The sequence below is a fragment of the Dryobates pubescens genome, chromosome 6 (genome assembly GCF_014839835.1).
Source record: "Dryobates pubescens isolate bDryPub1 chromosome 6, bDryPub1.pri, whole genome shotgun sequence".
NCBI lineage: Eukaryota > Metazoa > Chordata > Aves > Piciformes > Picidae > Dryobates > Dryobates pubescens.
The window spans coordinates 4,831,245-4,847,739 of record NC_071617.1 but is presented as its reverse complement, the minus strand read 5'-3'; the positions used below and the strand labels follow the sequence as shown (position 1 = coordinate 4,847,739).

Here is a 16,495-nt window from a genome sequence, read left to right as displayed (position 1 = left end):
AAGGGATGCCATCCAGAGGGACCTGGACAGGCTGGAGAGGTGGGCACAAGCCAACCTCATGAGGTTCAACAAGACCAAGGGCAGGGTCCTGCATCTGGGTCAAGGCAATCCCAGGCACAAATCCAGGCTGGTCAGTGACTGGCTGGAAAGCAGCCCTGAGGGGAGAGACTTGGGGGTGCTGGTGGACGAGAAGCTCAACAGGAGCTCTCAGGGTGCACTTGCAGCCCGGAAAGCCAATCATATCCTGGGCTGCAGCAAGAGAAGTGTGGCCAGCAGGTCAAGGGAAGTGATTCTCCCCCTCTGCTCAGCTCTGCTGAGACCCCACCTGGAGTACTGCCTCCAGTTCTGGAGCCCCTATTACAAAAGGGATCTGGAGGTGCTAGAAGGTGTCCAGAGAAGGGCCACAAGGATGATCAGAGGGCTGGAGCACCTCTCCTATGAGGACAGACTGAAGGAGTTGGGGCTGTTCAGTCTGGAGAAGAGAAGGCTCTGAGGTGACCTCATTGTGGCCGTCCAGTATCTGAAGGGGGCTACAAGAAGGCTGGGGAGGGACTTGTCAGGCTCTCAGGTAGTGATAGGACTAGGGGGAATGGAATGAAGCTGGAGGTGGGGAGATTCAGGCTGGAGGTGAGGAGGAAGTTCTTCCCTATGAGAGTGGTGAAGCCCTGGAATGGGTTGTCCAGGGAGGTGGTTGGGGCCCCGTCCCTGGAGGTGTTTAAGCCCAGGCTGGCTGAGGCTCTGGCCAGGCTGATCTAGTGTGGGGTGTCCCTGCCCATGGCAGGGGGGTTGGAATTAGATGATCCTTGTGGTCCTTTCCAACCCTGACTGATTCTATGATGCTAAGAAGAGCCTGACTGGATGAGGCACTTGGTGCCATGGTTTAGTTGATCAGATGGTGTTGGGTGATAGGTTGGACTTGATGATCTCAAAGGTCTTTTCCAACCTGGTTAATTCTGTGCTATTCTAGTCTATTCCATTCTTGTCTTTTAAACAGTAGTGTGTAATACATAATTGCTTTTCTGTGATGAGAAGATTTCCCTTTTTTCTCTGAAAAACTGATACTCTAGGTGTTCTGCTGGAAGTCATCCAGCAGCTCCATGAAGCAGTGTCGTTGGGTGTACGGCCGGCAAGTCTTCATGTCTGATATTGCTTTAAATGGGAGTGAAATAATGTTTGTCACACAGGATGGTGAAGCCTTTACAGGGAAGTGGCTGGAAGAAGAGAAAAAAATCTCAGAAAAGAAAGGTTAGCTATGATTTCTTCATGGTTTTTAAGTGCTTCAAATCAGCATAAGACCTTAATTGAATCTTTGCAGTCCCTGACATTATTACATGGTGAGTTTGTTCTCTCCTCCGTGGCTGACAGTTGGTGGAACAGTTGCTGTTCTCTTTCCTCAGAAGTACTAAGATTTATTTGTTTTGCAGCCTTGAGTTAACCTTTAGGTGGAGATTTCCAAGAAGAAAAGTACTTCTGAAGAGTAATAGTAGCACAGGGGTCCTGGGTAATGATTTTGTTACATACTAGTTGAGCAGTCCTAGGAGACTGGTATTGAACAAAAGAAGGATCACTGTACTTGCACTGGCTGGGAAATGTTTCCTATTTCCCAGACTGTTATCTATACATAACACAGGGTCTGGATAAATCTCTGCCTTACTAACTTGGCTCATCATACTGCCAGTAGGTCCTCATGAGTTGTTTCCCTTGGAGGAAAATAGCTGCCTTCTATAGATCAGCTTTTTAATCAGACCTCTGAGCTGTGGTCATGTATGGGCCTTAAAAGTCTATGGAAAGAAATAGATTTACTTCTAGCCTGGGGAGGCATTTGAGCATTATAGCTTTATGTTGCAATTCTACTTCCTTTGATATTGAGATTCTTCAATCTTATCAGTCCATTTTGGCATTCTTTCACAGCAAAAATTCTTTCCTCTGTTGCTCAATCCAGACTTGCCTATTAGTTTTACTCTGTTGGTGTTTCCTTTTATTCTCCACATCACATAACAGTTCCCTCATTACAGAGGCACCAAACATCTTTTTGCTGTTTGACCTGGTGCTGCTGTATCTGTGTAAGCACTGATGGTTGGTTTTTTTTAATGCTTATTACTCTCCTTTTGTAGCTTCAGTATCTCCAAGGAAACTTCAGAATCCAGACTGATCCATCACTGATTTGAAATGAAAGGTTTTAATGATTGTGGTGTGTGGTGTGCCTGTATTCAGCCACCCAGTTCTTGAAAAACAACCCAGCATTCAGAGAACATCACATCTTTTCAGCAGCACTTTGTTCATTTGGGTATAATTTGAAAAGACAGAATATGAAGTCTGGAGGCAATTTTATTGAATCTGTGTTAACTGATACAACTGATACAACAGGGCAAGAAAATCACTGTGGTATGCTGATGCACAGCTTCTCTTGCTGCTCATTGACTGTTAGGTGTCAGTGTTTTCCCTTACATGAAGAAGTGACAAAACACTTCCACAAGAGCTTCTCTCCTGTATGTAAAGGCTTATTCTTAAAACATCTTCCTGCATTTCAATCAAGTGAGCTGAAATCTGCAGCTTAATGTAGCCTTATTCAGTGGCTCACAGAATCACCAAGGTTGGAAGAGACCTCAAAGATCACCAAGTCCAACCCGTCACCACAGACCCCATGACTAAACCATGGCACCAAGTGCCACATCCAATCCCCTCTTGAACACCTCCAGGGATGGTGACTCTACCACCTCCCTGGGCAGCCCATTCCAATGCCTAGCAACTCTCTCAATGAAGAACTTTCTCCTCACCTCGAGCCTAAGCTTCCCCTGGCACAGCTTGAGACTGTGTCCTCTTGTTCTGGTGCTGGTTGCCTGGGAGAAGAGACCAACCCTCTCCTGGCTACAACCTCCCTTCAGGTAGTTGTAGACAGCAATGAGGTCTCCACTGAGCCTTCTCTTCTCCAGGCTAAGCTACCCCTGCTAATATTTACTTACCACTTTTCTACTCAGCTCCACTGATGGAGGTGAGTCATGAGGTCTGTGGTGACAGGTTGGACTCGATGATCCTCGAGGTCTCATCCAAACTTAGTCATACTGTGATACTGTGGTGCTGTGACTTTCAGATGTAATTATTTACATATAACTTTCTTTTTAATTAGCTGGGCCTTACTATATTTATGGGGTTTTGTGTTGTTTGGTTTTTTCTAACAGAGCTTGTATCAAGCCTTCAGAATTCTTCATGTGATGTGTCTTGTGAACATGATTCAAACAGTGTGTATGAAAGAATTCGCCTGCAGAAGCTGACTTTTGTCCACCGAGCTGTCAGTATTGCCACCGATCCCAATGGCTGCAACTTTGCTGTTTTGCAGTCAGATCCTAAAACAAGGTAAGTTGAAAATACCAGGAGCTGGCTTTTGCCCTTTTTTATGTGTGTGATTTCAAGTAAATCATTTTGTATGAGCCAAAAGGGAGGTTTTGAAAAGCAGAAGTCACAGTAAAGGCCATTAGCCACACTGCAAGAGAATAGTACTTGTTAGTAGACAACTGTGGGGAAGTTATCCAATGACCTCATCTTAAATATTAGCATAATTAGTATTAGTGGTGATGTGAAGTGTGATTAATGTGATATGAAGTCTTTGAGGCGAGGATTTGTGATGCACTCCTTAACAGACTCAGAGCTCTAAATGCTGTAGAAACTTCCTCATTTAGTATTCATCAATGATCATCTTTCAAATAAGTGAGAAGTGGTTCTTCATTTGTTTGGGAACAAAGTGTTTAAAGGAAAATCAATAAACTAGAGTAGAATAGAATTAACCAGGTTGGAAGAGACCTTTGAGATCATCGAGTCCAACCTATCTCCCAATAGCATCTAATCAACTAAACCATAACACCAAGCACCCCATCCAGTCTCTTCCTAAACAACTCCAGTGATGGTGACTCCACCACCTCCCTGGGCAGCACATTCCATTGGTCAATCTCTTCTTCTGTGAAGAACTTCCTCCTAACTTTTGTGTCCAGTTCTGGGCCCCTCAATTTAAGAAAGACATTGAGATATTTGAACATATCCAGAGGGCACCGAGGCTGGGGAGAGGCCTCGAGCACAAGCCCTTTGAGGTGAGGCTGAGGAAGCTGGGATTGCTTAGCCTGGAGAAGAGGAGGCTCAGGGGTGACCTTATTGCTCTCTACAACTACTTGAAGGGTGGATGTAGCCAGGTGGGGGTTGGTCTCTTCTCCCAGGCAACCAGCACCAGAACAAGAGGACACAGTCTCAAGCTGCACCAGGGGAAGTTTAGGCTTTAGGTGAGGAGAAAGTTCTTCCCAGAAAGAGTAATTGGCCATTGGAATGTGCTGCCCAGGGAGGTGGTGGAGGCCCCATCCCTGGAGGTGTTCAAAAAGGGATTGGACGTGGCACTTGAAGCCATGGTTTAGTAGTCAGGATGTGTTGAGTGACAGGTTGGACTTGATGATCTCTGATGTCTTTTCCAACCTTATTGATTCTATGATTCTATGAGCTAATAATAGTAGGACAAAAACTGTTTAGTAGTCCAGCAGTGTAAGGGAAAACACAGACAAGCCCAATGGGAACAATCTCACCCTGTTTGTCCAACACATTACAGAGAATTTTATTCAGTGGCTCTTTTTGATGGATTTGCTTTTGTTCCAGCCTCTATGAAATTCCAAGTGTGTCATTATCAAGCTTTGGGGAGGATTTTGGCAAACTGCTACGTGAAACAGATGAAATGGACAGCATCCACGACGTGACTTTTCAGATTGGCACCAGAACCTACCCCCTGCACAAATACATCTTGGCTGCGCGCTCTGACTTCTTCAACGAGCTGTTTGCTGCCAGCGACAACCAGTTAGACACGCCGGGTGTCTACCGTAAAGATGAGGATGCTGTCGGCTGTGATCTGTACATCATAGAGAAAGTCCACCCAGATCTGTTTGCCTACCTTCTGCAGTTCATATACACTGATACCTGTGATCTCTTAACCCAAGGATTCAAGCCAAAACTCCTGCCTAAAGGAAAGTCGGAGGAGTACCAAGACACTTTAATTTCTAACCTGAGCAAAATGAGTTTTGAGGACGACGTGAATGGAAAGGCTGCCTTTGAGATTTACAGGAATAACCAAGTGCAGGTTATACATGAAAAACAGAAGGGCAAATCTAAAAAAGGCAGAGTGGGTGGTGAGGAAGCCAACCTCATAAAAATGGTGCAGAGTGCAGCGAAGAAGTTTGGACTCAGCAGTTTGAGTGAAAGGTAGGTGAAAGGAAGTAGGTTTCTGAGCTCTTTGTGGAGCGTTGGATGAGGTGCTGAGAAATCTGGGTTGGTGGAGGGTGTCCCTGCCCATGGCAGGGGGATTCTTTTAAGGTTAATTCCTTTAATTGTAACTAGCCAGCAGGAGCCAGGAAAGTCATTGTGCCCCTGTACTCGGTGCTGGTTAGGCCACACCTTGAGTCCTGTGTCCTGTTCTGGGCCCCTCAGTTTAGGAAGGAGATTGAGACACTTGAATGTGTCCAGAGAAGGGCAATGAGGCTGGGGAGAGGTCTTGAGCACAAGCCCTGTGAGGAGAGGCTGAGGGAGCTGGGGTTGCTTAGCCTGGAGAAGAGGAGGCTCAGGGGAGACCTTATTGCTGCCTACAACTACCTGAAGGGAGGTTGTAGCCAGGTGGGGATTGGTCTCTTCTCCCAGGCAACCATCACCAGAACAAGAGGACACAGTCTCAAGCTGTTTAGGCTTGAGGTGATGAGAAAGTTCTTCCCAGAAAGTGTAATTGGCCATTGGAATGTGCTTCCCTGGGAAGTGATAGAGTCACTGTCCCAGGAGGTGTTCAAAAAAGGATTGGATGTGCCACTTGGAGCCATGGTTTAGTAGTAATAAGGTCCAACCTGGTTTAGTTGTCAGGAGGTGTTAGGTATTAGGTAATAGGTTGGACTTGATGATCTCTGAGGTCTTTTCCAACCTGGTTGATTCTATGATTCGATGATAAAGTAGAAAGCACTTTGGGGTTGAGAAGTTTACATTTTTTCACTTGTTTTATTGTTTATAAGTTTGAAATGATTCTATGATTCTAACTGTATTAGAATAGCTTCCAACTAAGGTAATAAACAAAGTAGCTAGACTGTAAAAAGGGTGTCTTAAAAATTACAGATTAACCAGGTTGGAAGAGACCTTTGAGATCATCAAGTCCAACCTATCACCCAACACCATCTAATCAACTAAACAGTGGCACTAAGTGCCTTGTCCAGTCTCTTTCTAAACACTTCCAGTGATGGTGACTCCACCACCTCCCTGGGCAGCACATTCCAATGGCCAATCTCTCTTTCTATGAAGAACTTCTTCCCAACATCCAGCCTGAACTTCCCCTGGCACAGCTTGAGACTGTGTCCTCTTGTTCTGGTGCTGGTTGCCAGGGAGAAGAGACCAACCCCCACCTGGCTACAACCTCCCTTCAGGTAGTTGTAGACAGCAATGAGGTCTCCCCTGAGCCTGTTCTTCTCCAGACTAAGCAACCCCAGCTCCCTCAGCTGCTCCTCACAGGGCTGTGCTCCAAACCCTGCCCCAGCTTTTGAGCAACTCAACATCTTTCTTAAACTGAGGGTCAGTTACACTTTACAGTTGCAGTCAACGCTTTCCAAGTTGTCTGTGATGAATGATTTTGGTCCTTTTTCATATTTGTGATCTGAGCCCACTGAAGTGTTGTGACTTTGTGAAGTTGCTCCTCTTAGTGGTTTGAACTGTATAGAAATTCTGTCGCTTACTACTGATGTTCATGCTTTGCAGGTTGGATGGAGTCAGGTTGGAAAATGGGAAAATTCATGTTGTCAACAAGAAGAATGGGAACAAACCAAAGTTACATCAGAATAAATGGTAAACTTATTAAAATCATGCTTCCCATACCATCTTCCTCTTACATCATTTCTTTAAGTGTAGGCTAAGAGTGATTAGCTCTATTTTATCTCGTGGTGTACAGTTGTCTCTTTCACAGGAGCTCATGTTTGGAGTTGCCAGACTGAGGTAGTAATCTAGGATAGATGTGTATGGTATATTCATGCTTTTTAAACTGTTTTTTTCTATGCATCAGTATGGTTTTGGCTTAACTGTATCATGGATGAGCCATCATTGGGGGCGTTTAGGTGGAGACTTGATGGGGTGCTTGGTTGCATGGTTTAGTTGATTAGGTGGTGTTGGATGATAGGTTGGACATGATGATCTTGAAGGTTTCTTCCAACCTGGTCCATTCCATTCTATTCTATGCCATGCCATTCTGTGCCATGCCATTCCATTCTGTGCCATGCCATTCTATCCTATGCCATTCCATTCTATCCTATGCCATTCCATTCTATCCTATGCCATTCCATTCTATCCTATGCCATTCCATTCTATTCTATGCCATTCCCTTCTATTCTATGCCATTCCCTTCTATTCTATGCCATTCCCTTCTATCCTATGCCATTCCATTCTATCCTATGCCATTCCATTCTATCCTATGCCATTCCATTCTATTCCATGCCATTCCATACCATTCCATGCCATTCTACATTCAACTACCTTAAGGGAGGTTGTAGACAGGCAGAGGTTGGTCTCTTCTCCCAGGCAAACATCACCAGAACAAGAGGACACAGTCTCAGGCTGCGCCAGGGGAGGTTTAGGCTGGAGGTTAGGAGGAAGTTTTACACAGAGAGAGTGATTGCCCATTGGAATGGGCTGCCCAGGGAGGTGGTGGAGTCACCATCACTGGAGGTGTTCAGGAGGAGACTTGATAGGGTGCTTGGTTGCATGGTTTAGTTGATTAGGTGGTGTTGGATGATAGGTTGGACTCGATGATCTTGAAGGTCTCTTCCAACCTGGTTTATTCCATTCCATTCCATTCCATTCCATTCCATTCCATTCCATTCCATAGAATACTAATGCCAGGAGAAATCTTATGGGTCATCCAGGCAAAAGCAGTCTGACTTTTGCAGATGTGCTTGCTGTGGCCATAAGGCTGCATGGACTGAAAATCAGCAAATATGTAATTATATTTATTTTTTAAATTAGGAAACTGTCTGGAATATCTTCAAAAAGAAAAATTCCTTATCCTTTTATCAAGTGGTGCTAAGGTTTTAACTCTTTGGTGTGCCTGGGTTATTTATACCCAAAGGCTTGAACAGTCTATGTGAGTAGTAAGAGCTGCATTTGCACATGAGTAGCTTTTTCAGAGTCTATGCAAGTAGTAAGAGGTACATTTGCACATGAGTGGCTTTTTCACAGTCTGTGTAAGAAGTAAGAGCTGCATTTGCACTTGAGTAGCTCTTTCACAGTATTTGGATTACTTCATTCATAAAATGCATTGTCAAAGCTTATAGCTGTTTGTACTCTAAAAGAAGTAACTTGCCTAAAGTAGACCATTTAAAATGGACTAAATTTAGGCACAGCTGATTGATTTGGTCAGAGCAGTTTTGAGACAATAATGGTGAGGGACTTTTTAGGGTGTCAGGGAGTGATAGGACTAGAGGGAATGGAACAAAACTAGAAATAGGTAGATTCAGATTGGATGTTAGGGAGAAGTTCTTCCCCATGAGGGTGGTGAGACACTGGCACAGGTTGCCCAGGGAGGTGGTGGAAGCCTCATCTCTGGAGGTTTTTGCAGCCAGGCTGGATGTGGCTGTGAGCAACCTGCTGTAGTGTGAGGTGTCCCTGCCCATGGCAGTGGGGTGGGAACTAGATGATCCTTGAGGTCCCTTTCAACCCTCACAATTCTATGATTTTATGGTCATGTTTTGAGAGAAATACTTCAGATGGAATATTAAGAGCTCAATTTTGGATACAAGATTTCTCTCTTGAAACTGTCCTGCCAGTACTTTGAGATTCATTTTACATGATGCTGTCATGGTTCAGGTTTGCCTTTATTTTAAAGGAGAAATCCTAACTGCTAAAGAAGGGCTTTATTTGTGGAGTTTACAACTTGCAGCTCTTCCTCACAGTCACAGTTCTGCTCCTGTTCAATATCTTTCAGCTCCTACCTCTGCGATGTGACCCTGAAATCATTAGACGGAAAGGAATTCCCGTGTCATAAGTGTGTGCTTTGTGCAAGACTTGGTATGTGTGGACATTTTTTTCTGCATACATATAAATTATAAGTAGTATTGTCTTTTTTTAACTGACATTTTGTTGCATCATGAACTGAAATGCCTTTCTTTACAGATTATTTTCACAGCATGTTAAGCAGCTCGTGGATCGAGGTAAGCGTGCTAATAAAGACGTGGTGGTTCATTTGGTTGCATCAAATAAGTGACAGCTCTGCAGTTTTACTTTGAATAGCATATCCTAAGAACTGGGGAAAAGAAAGGCTAGGTTCTTGGATCCTGTTGGCAAGACAAAAAAGAATAAGAATAGAATAGAATAGCATAGAATAGAATAGAGTAGAATTAACTGGGTTGGAAAAGAACTTTCAGATCATCAAGTCCAACCTATCATCCAACACCATCTAATCAACTAAACCATGGCACCAAGCACCCCATCCAGTCTCTTCCTAAACACCTCCAGGGATGGTGACTCCACCACCTCCCTGGGCAGCACATTGCCCATTGGGGCAATCACTCTTTCTGTGAAGAACTTCTTCCTGACATCCAGCCTGAACCTCCCCTGGTGCAGCTGGAGATGTTGTCCTCTTGTTCTGGTGCTTGTTACCTGCCACAATTTTGGTTACTCTATCTTTGTACTATTCAAATTGTGTATTAGATGAGACTAATTCATGTAATATGCCATGTAAATGCCATGGTTTAGTTGATTAGATAGTGTTGTGTGATAGGTTGGACTCGATGATCTCAAAGGTCTTTTCCAACCTGGTTTATTCTATTCTGTTCTATTCTATTCTGTGGAAGAAAATTAAGAGGTTTACTTTGAAGTAGTTCCTAGATTCATAGAAACTATAGTTATGGGATACTGCTTTGGAAGAATTTGGATCTTCTTTTTGTGAAAGATCTTACAGTTGAAGTAGTGTGGATTTGGTTTTCATAGGTACTGAGTGAAAGATACAGCAGAATTGAGAATCAGTGTTACTGAAGAATATAGTTGCCCAGGGAGGTGGTAGAAGCCTCATTCCTGGAGGTTTTTAAGGCCAGGCTGGATGTGGCTGTGAGCAACCTGCTGTAGTGTGAGGTGTCCCTGCCCAAGGCAAGGGGGTTGGAACTAGATGATCCTTGAAGTCCCTTCCAACCCTGTCAATTCTATGATCCTGTGATAGTAATGAAATATTTGATATTCAGAACTATTCCACTTAGTCACCAGCTGCTACTCCAAACAGTGTAAATCTTTTTTGTGTGTCTTGGTCCCTATTTGCTATCTGTGTCTCAATGGCCTGGTTGTTGCTAGATATCTTAATTTCACTACATGCCTCACTTTAAGTATCTAAATAATTACAATAGTGTTTGTTGAAAGAGAGAAGAGTGGAGAAGCCTTTTTCAGAGGCTGAAAGCTGAAGTCATGTGCAAGAGTTCTCAACTATCACAGCTTTTGGCAAGATGTAGATCATAGAATCATAGAATCATAAGGTTGAAAAGACCTCACCTCCCCACCTCCAGCCTAACTTCCCATGGTGCAGCTTGAGACTGTGTCCTCTTGTTCTGGTGCTGATTCCTAGAGAGAAGAGACCAACCCCTTCCTGCTACAACCACCTTTCAGGTAGTTGGTACAGACAATGAGGTCTCCCCTGAGCCTCCTCTTCTCCAGGCTAAACAACCCAGCTCCCTCAGCCTCTCCTCACAGGGCTGTGCTCAAGGCCTCTCCCCAGCTTTGCTGCCCTTCTCTGGACACGTTCAGTGTCTCGATGTCCCTTCTTAAACTGAGGGGCCCAGAACTGGACACAGTACTCAAGGGTGTGCCTAACCAATGCAGAGTACAGGGGCACAATGACGTCCCTGCTCCTGCTGGCCACACTATTCATAATGCAGCCAGGATGCCGTTGGCCTTCTTGTCCACCTGGGCACACTGCTGGCTCATGTTTTAGATGGCTGTCAATCAGCACCCCCCGGGAGGTCCCTTTCTAATGGCTAATGGTGTCTGCTGAGACCAAAACTTTGCCTCAATGGTTAGGATGATTCTTCACATGGAAGGTTTGCTGAGGACCTTGTTTTTCTGAAGGGTTATCAGTGATAGCTGCTTTCATGTTATTCTTCCACAAAACCTTGTGATTTCAATAGATCTTTTACCTTGAAAAGAAAGCAGTTCAGTACTTGTGTAGGGGGTTCCTGTAGCTCCACTTGTAGGCAAAGGCAAATAATCAAGGGGGATTGTGAGGGAAGACACTCAGATTGATGAGAAAGTGAACTGTTTCGTGGCCATGTGGGCAGATTTTCATTGCAGTGCTACAATCGGTTCTTAATTGAGGAACTTGAGCAGATTCTGTGCACATGCTTAAATAAGCATTTGAAAAGGTGACCCTCAGTCTGAGTCACTGGCTAAATATAATTGCTGCCTTAATTTTGTATCTGATTTCAAGCAGTCAATTTATTTTACTCTTGTTTGTTTGGGGTTGGTTTTTGTTTTTAAATCCTTTTGCTTTTCAGGCTTCCTGTTGTTCAGCTCTGGAAATGCCAATCCATTCTGACATCCTGCAGATAATTGTAGATTACCTGTACACAGATGAAGCTCTTGCAGTAAAAGGTGCCATTCATGTGTTTTCAGCTCAGCTGTAGCTCCTGCAGTTCTCATAATGTTTTTTTAAACAGAAATTTGCTACTTGTTGTGCTTGCTTTGAATTTTCATGCGGAAAATCCAAAGGTCTGAGACCCATGCTTCAGATTTGAAGTGACAGCTGTATCCCAGAGCTTTCTGTGCCTTTGCTTTAGTTTGCCTAACTGCCATTTTAATTTGCTTTCCTTCTCTTGCTTCAGAAAGTCTGTCTTCCTTTAAGCTCTTCCTTGTGCTGTGAGAATGCCTTCTCCTTCTCTTTCCATCTCTTGCTTCAGAAAGTCTGTCTTCATTTAAGATTTTCCTTGTGCTGTGAGAATGCCTTCTCCTTCTCTTTCCTTCTCTTGCTTCAGAAAGTCTGTCTTCATTTAAGCTCTTCCTTGTGCTGTGAAAATGCCTTCTCCTTCTCTTTCCTTCTCTTGCTTCAGAAAGTCTGTCTTCCTTTAAGCTCTTCCTTGTGCTGTGAGAATGCCATAAAAGCTTGCAAAGCCCTGAGACTTGCCCTTTGGTAAAATCTCCTTGCAGCTGTGTATGTTGTAGTTGCTTTTGACTTTTCCCCCCCAACCAGTGTTCACACACAACTTCTGTTTTCCAGAGTCTCAAAATGTGGAATTCATATGCAACGTTCTGGTGGTAGCAGACCAGCTTCTTATAGCCCGGCTCAAAGAGATCTGTGAAGTAGCCATTGCAGAAAGACGTGAGTTCTTCCCCTTGTATTATGGAATGGAATGGAATGGAATGGAATAGAATGAAATGGAATAGAATGGAATGGAATAAAGTAGCATAGAATGGAGTAGCATAGAACGGAATAGTGTGGAGTGGAGTGGAATGGAATGGAGTGGAGTGGAATAGAATAGAATAGAATAGAATTAACCAGGTTGGAAAACACCTTTGAGAACATCAAGTCCAACCTGTCATCCAACGCCATCTAATCAACAAAACCACGTGCCTCATCCAGTCTCCTCCTGAACACCTCCAGGGATGGTGACTTCACCACCTCCCTGGGCAGCACATTCCAATGGGCAGTCTCTGTGAAGAATTTCTTCCTAACATCCAGTCTAAACCTCCCCTGGCACAGCTTGAGACTGTGTCCTCTTGTTCTGGTGCTGGTTGCCTGGGAGAAGAGACCAACTCCCACCTGAATACAACCTCCCTTCAGGGAGTTGTAGACAGCAAGAAGGTCTCCCCTGAGCCTCCTCTTCTCCAGGCTAAGCAACCCCAGCTCCCTCAGCCTCTCCTCACAGGGCTGTGCTCCAGACCCCTCCTCAGCTTTGTTACCCTTCTCTGGACACGTTCCAGAAACTCAACATTTTTCCTAAACTGAGGGTTATACAGGGTTAGAGAATAAAAATACCCCTATTTTTTTTAGATGTAAGTGTTCTAGCCTACTTCAGCACAGAATCAGTTGTGTGTATTCCTTTGCTTGGATTACCTTTGGCTGTTCGTTGTGTAGCTGTTAAAAGTTGCTTCTTTAGTCTGGGTGATGTTCTAGGTTAGCATAATCTTCCATTCCTTATGCACCATTATCTTATCTCATGCTTTTTCACAGAATAACAGAAACATTCAGGTTGTGAAAATCAACACTGCAGGCTTGACTGATGCAGTAATGAAAAACTGGTTATTGATTTTTATCTGTAGATGTATCTACTTAGGACAAAGGAGCAGTACTGTGATAGGCTGCACTTCGTCTTGCCTGGTGTCCTGTCTCTTGATGGTTGTCAAGAGGTTCAGGAAAGGCTGAATCACAGAAACATTCAGGTTGGAAAAGACCCTCAGGATCACCAAGTCCAACCCAGAGCCCTACTCTACAAGGTTCACCCCTAAACCATAACCCCAAGCACCACATCCAAATTACCTTTAAATGCACCCAGAGCTGGTGACTCAGCCACCTCCCTGGGCAGCACATTCCAAGGCCTGACCACTCTTGCCATCAAAAAATGTTTCCTAAAGTCCAGTCTAAACCTACCCAGCCACAGATTGAGGCCATTCCCTCTTATTCTATCACTAATCACCTGTGAGAAGAGACCAGCACCAGCCTCTCTGCAGTGTGCTTTCAGGTAGCTGTAGAGAGCAATGGGGTCTCGCCTCAGCCTCCTTTATTCGAGACTAACCATCCCCAGCTCCTTCAGTTGCTCCTCATCAGATTTATTCTCCAGGCCCTTCCCCAGCTTCCTTGCCCTCCTCTGCACTGGCTCCAGCACCTCCACATCTCTCTTGCATTGAGGTGATAAAAACTGGACACAATACTCCAGGTGTGGCCTCCCCAGAGCTGAGTACAAGGGGACAATCACCTCCCTGCTCCTGCTGGACACAGCACCAGAACAAGAGGACACAGTCTCAAGCTGCACCAGGGGAGGTTTAGGCTTGAAGTGAGGAGGAAGTTCTACACAGAGAGAGTGATTGCCCATTGGGATGGGCTGCCTGGGGAGGTGGTGGAGTCACCATCATTGGAGGTGTTCAGGAGGAGACTTGATAGGGTGCTTGGTGCCATGGGTTAGTTGATTAGGTGGTGTTGGGTGATAGGTTGGACACGATGATCTTGAAGGTCTCTTCCAACCTGGTCTATTCTATTCTATTCTATTCTATTCTATTCTATTCTATTCTATTCTATTCTATTCTATTCTATTCTATTCTATTCCCAGCCAGGATGCCACTGGCTTTCTTAACCACCTGGGCACACTTGCTTGCATGTTGATTAGAACCCCCAGGTTCTTTTTAATACAAGAAAAAGAAGAAAAGCAAAACCCCCCCAAAATATCACCCCCAAATCACTGCAACAGATAAACAGAACCTTTATTTCATGGAATTCCAACTCCTACAAGTTTATTTTTCCCTTTTCTTTTAGACTGCTGAATTTCCATATATTGAAACTCAATACATTTGTGGGTAGGGCTTTTCTGTTTCTGAGAAGCAACCACTGCATTCAAGCTGCTACAAAAGCAAAGCTTTTATGCAAAGCTGTCTGCAGTTCAGGGCTATTTGAGGAGTATCATTTTTCCTTGGAATGGAGAAGCCTGTATGTTGTATTTCAATAACTAGATAGTGCTGTGAAACTGGTGTAGGGAACTGCAGCACATTATCCAGCTTGGTTTGTTATCTCTCTTCTTTGCAGTTACTTTAAAGAATGCTGCTGAGCTGTTGGAGTTCTCAGCAATGTATAATGCTGAACAGCTGAAGCTGTCCTGTTTGCAGTTCATAGGACTCAATATGGCAGCTTTGCTTGAGGCAAGGTAAGGAGGAATGCAAATGGGTTCAGATGCTGGCTGTTGAATTCAAACATCCCCAAAAAGGCAGCAGGGTTGGAAGAACCAATGGGACTAATTGAAAGTTAAAATGCAGCTGAATGCTTCTAGTTTAAAGGGAGCCTCATTTTTCGTAGTATCATAGTATCAGTCAGGGTTGGAAGGGACCACAAGGATCATTTAGTTCCAACCCCCCTGCCATGGGCAGGGACACCCCACACTAGATCAGCCTGGCCAGAGCCTCATCCAACCTGGGCTTAAACACCTCCAGGGACGAGGCCCCAGCCACGTCCCTGGACAACCCATTCCAGGGCTTCACCACTCTCATGGGGAAGAACTTCCTCCTCACCTCCAGCCTGAATCTCCCCACCTCCAGCTTCATTCCATTCCCCCTGGTCCTATCACTACCTGAGAGCCTGAGAAGTCCCTCCCCAGCCTTCTTGTAAGCCCCCTTCAGATACTGGAAGGCCACAATTAGGTCACCTCGGAGCCTTCTCTTCTCCAGACTGAACAGCCCCAACTCCTTCAGTCTGTCCTCATAGGAGAGCAGCTCCAGCGCTCTGCTCATCCTCGTGGCCCTTCTCTGGACACCTTCCAGCACCTCCATATGCCTCTTGTAATAGGGGCTCCAGAACTGGAGGCAGTACTCCAGGTGGAGTCTCACCAGAGCTGAGTAGAGGGGGAGAATCACCTCCCTTGACCTGCTGGCCACACTTCTGATGCAGCCCAGGATCTGATTGCCTTTCCGGGCTGCAAGTGCACACTGAGAGCTCCTGTTGAGCTTCTCCTCCACCAGCACCCCCAAGTCTCTCTCCTCAGGGCTGCTTTCCAGCCAGTCCCTGCCCAGCCTGGATTTGTGCCTGGGATTGCCTCGATCCAGATGCAGGACCCTGCACTTGGTCTTGTTGAAGCTCATAATGTTGGCTTGTGCCCACCTCTCCAGCCTGTCCAGGTCCCTCTGGATGGCATCCCTTCCCTCCAGCCTGTCTGCTGCACCACACAGCTTGGTGTCATCAGCAAACTTGCTGAGGGTGCACTCACTGCCACCGTCCATGGCACTCACAAAGATGTTGAACAAGACTGGTCCCAGGACTTTTTGGTAAAGAGGGATAGAGAAACTACTTACAACTCAAGAGAATCATGGAATTGATTTGAACTCTTCATTAATACATTTTTTTGAGGTGCTAACATAAATTTGTATTTATTTTTTTAGGACTCTTGATGTCTTAAGTGATGAAGTTGTAAAGGACCTTTCTGTTTATTACAGGAAAATGGTAAGTTGTATAAACTGAGCATAACCTGTGTAGGTTTAAAATGAGAACAGATGAGTAACAGAATCATAGAATGGTTCAAAATGAAAGGGACCTTAAAGATCATCTAGTTCCAATCCCCCTGCCATGGGCAGGGGAACCTTTCACTAGGCAAGGTTGCTCAAGGCCCCATGCAGCCTAGCTTTGAACACTTCCACAGCAGAGGCATCCACAGCTGCTCTGAGCAGCCTGTTCTAGAGGCTCACTGTTAGGAAGAATTTCTTCCTAATAGCTAATCTAACTCTACCCTCTTTCAGTTTGAAATGGTCACCCCTCATCCTATCACTACAGTACCTGATA

The 16,495-nt window shown here is 44.9% G+C and overlaps 1 protein-coding gene across 1 annotated transcript in view; it reads left to right on the top strand.

The window, feature by feature from the left end:
• IBTK (inhibitor of Bruton tyrosine kinase) overlaps positions 1–16,495 on the top strand; it is a 72,029-nt gene that overhangs the window by 28,972 nt on the left and 26,562 nt on the right. Inside the window, exons 10-19 of the mRNA XM_054162554.1 lie at positions 1,068–1,245; positions 3,180–3,354; positions 4,633–5,229; positions 6,754–6,840; positions 8,969–9,051; positions 9,157–9,194; positions 11,520–11,616; positions 12,239–12,340; positions 14,756–14,873; positions 16,099–16,159. Coding sequence (XP_054018529.1) covers positions 1,068–1,245; positions 3,180–3,354; positions 4,633–5,229; positions 6,754–6,840; positions 8,969–9,051; positions 9,157–9,194; positions 11,520–11,616; positions 12,239–12,340; positions 14,756–14,873; positions 16,099–16,159 — 1,536 coding nt within the window. The remainder of the gene's footprint in view (positions 1–1,067; positions 1,246–3,179; positions 3,355–4,632; positions 5,230–6,753; positions 6,841–8,968; positions 9,052–9,156; positions 9,195–11,519; positions 11,617–12,238; positions 12,341–14,755; positions 14,874–16,098; positions 16,160–16,495) is intronic.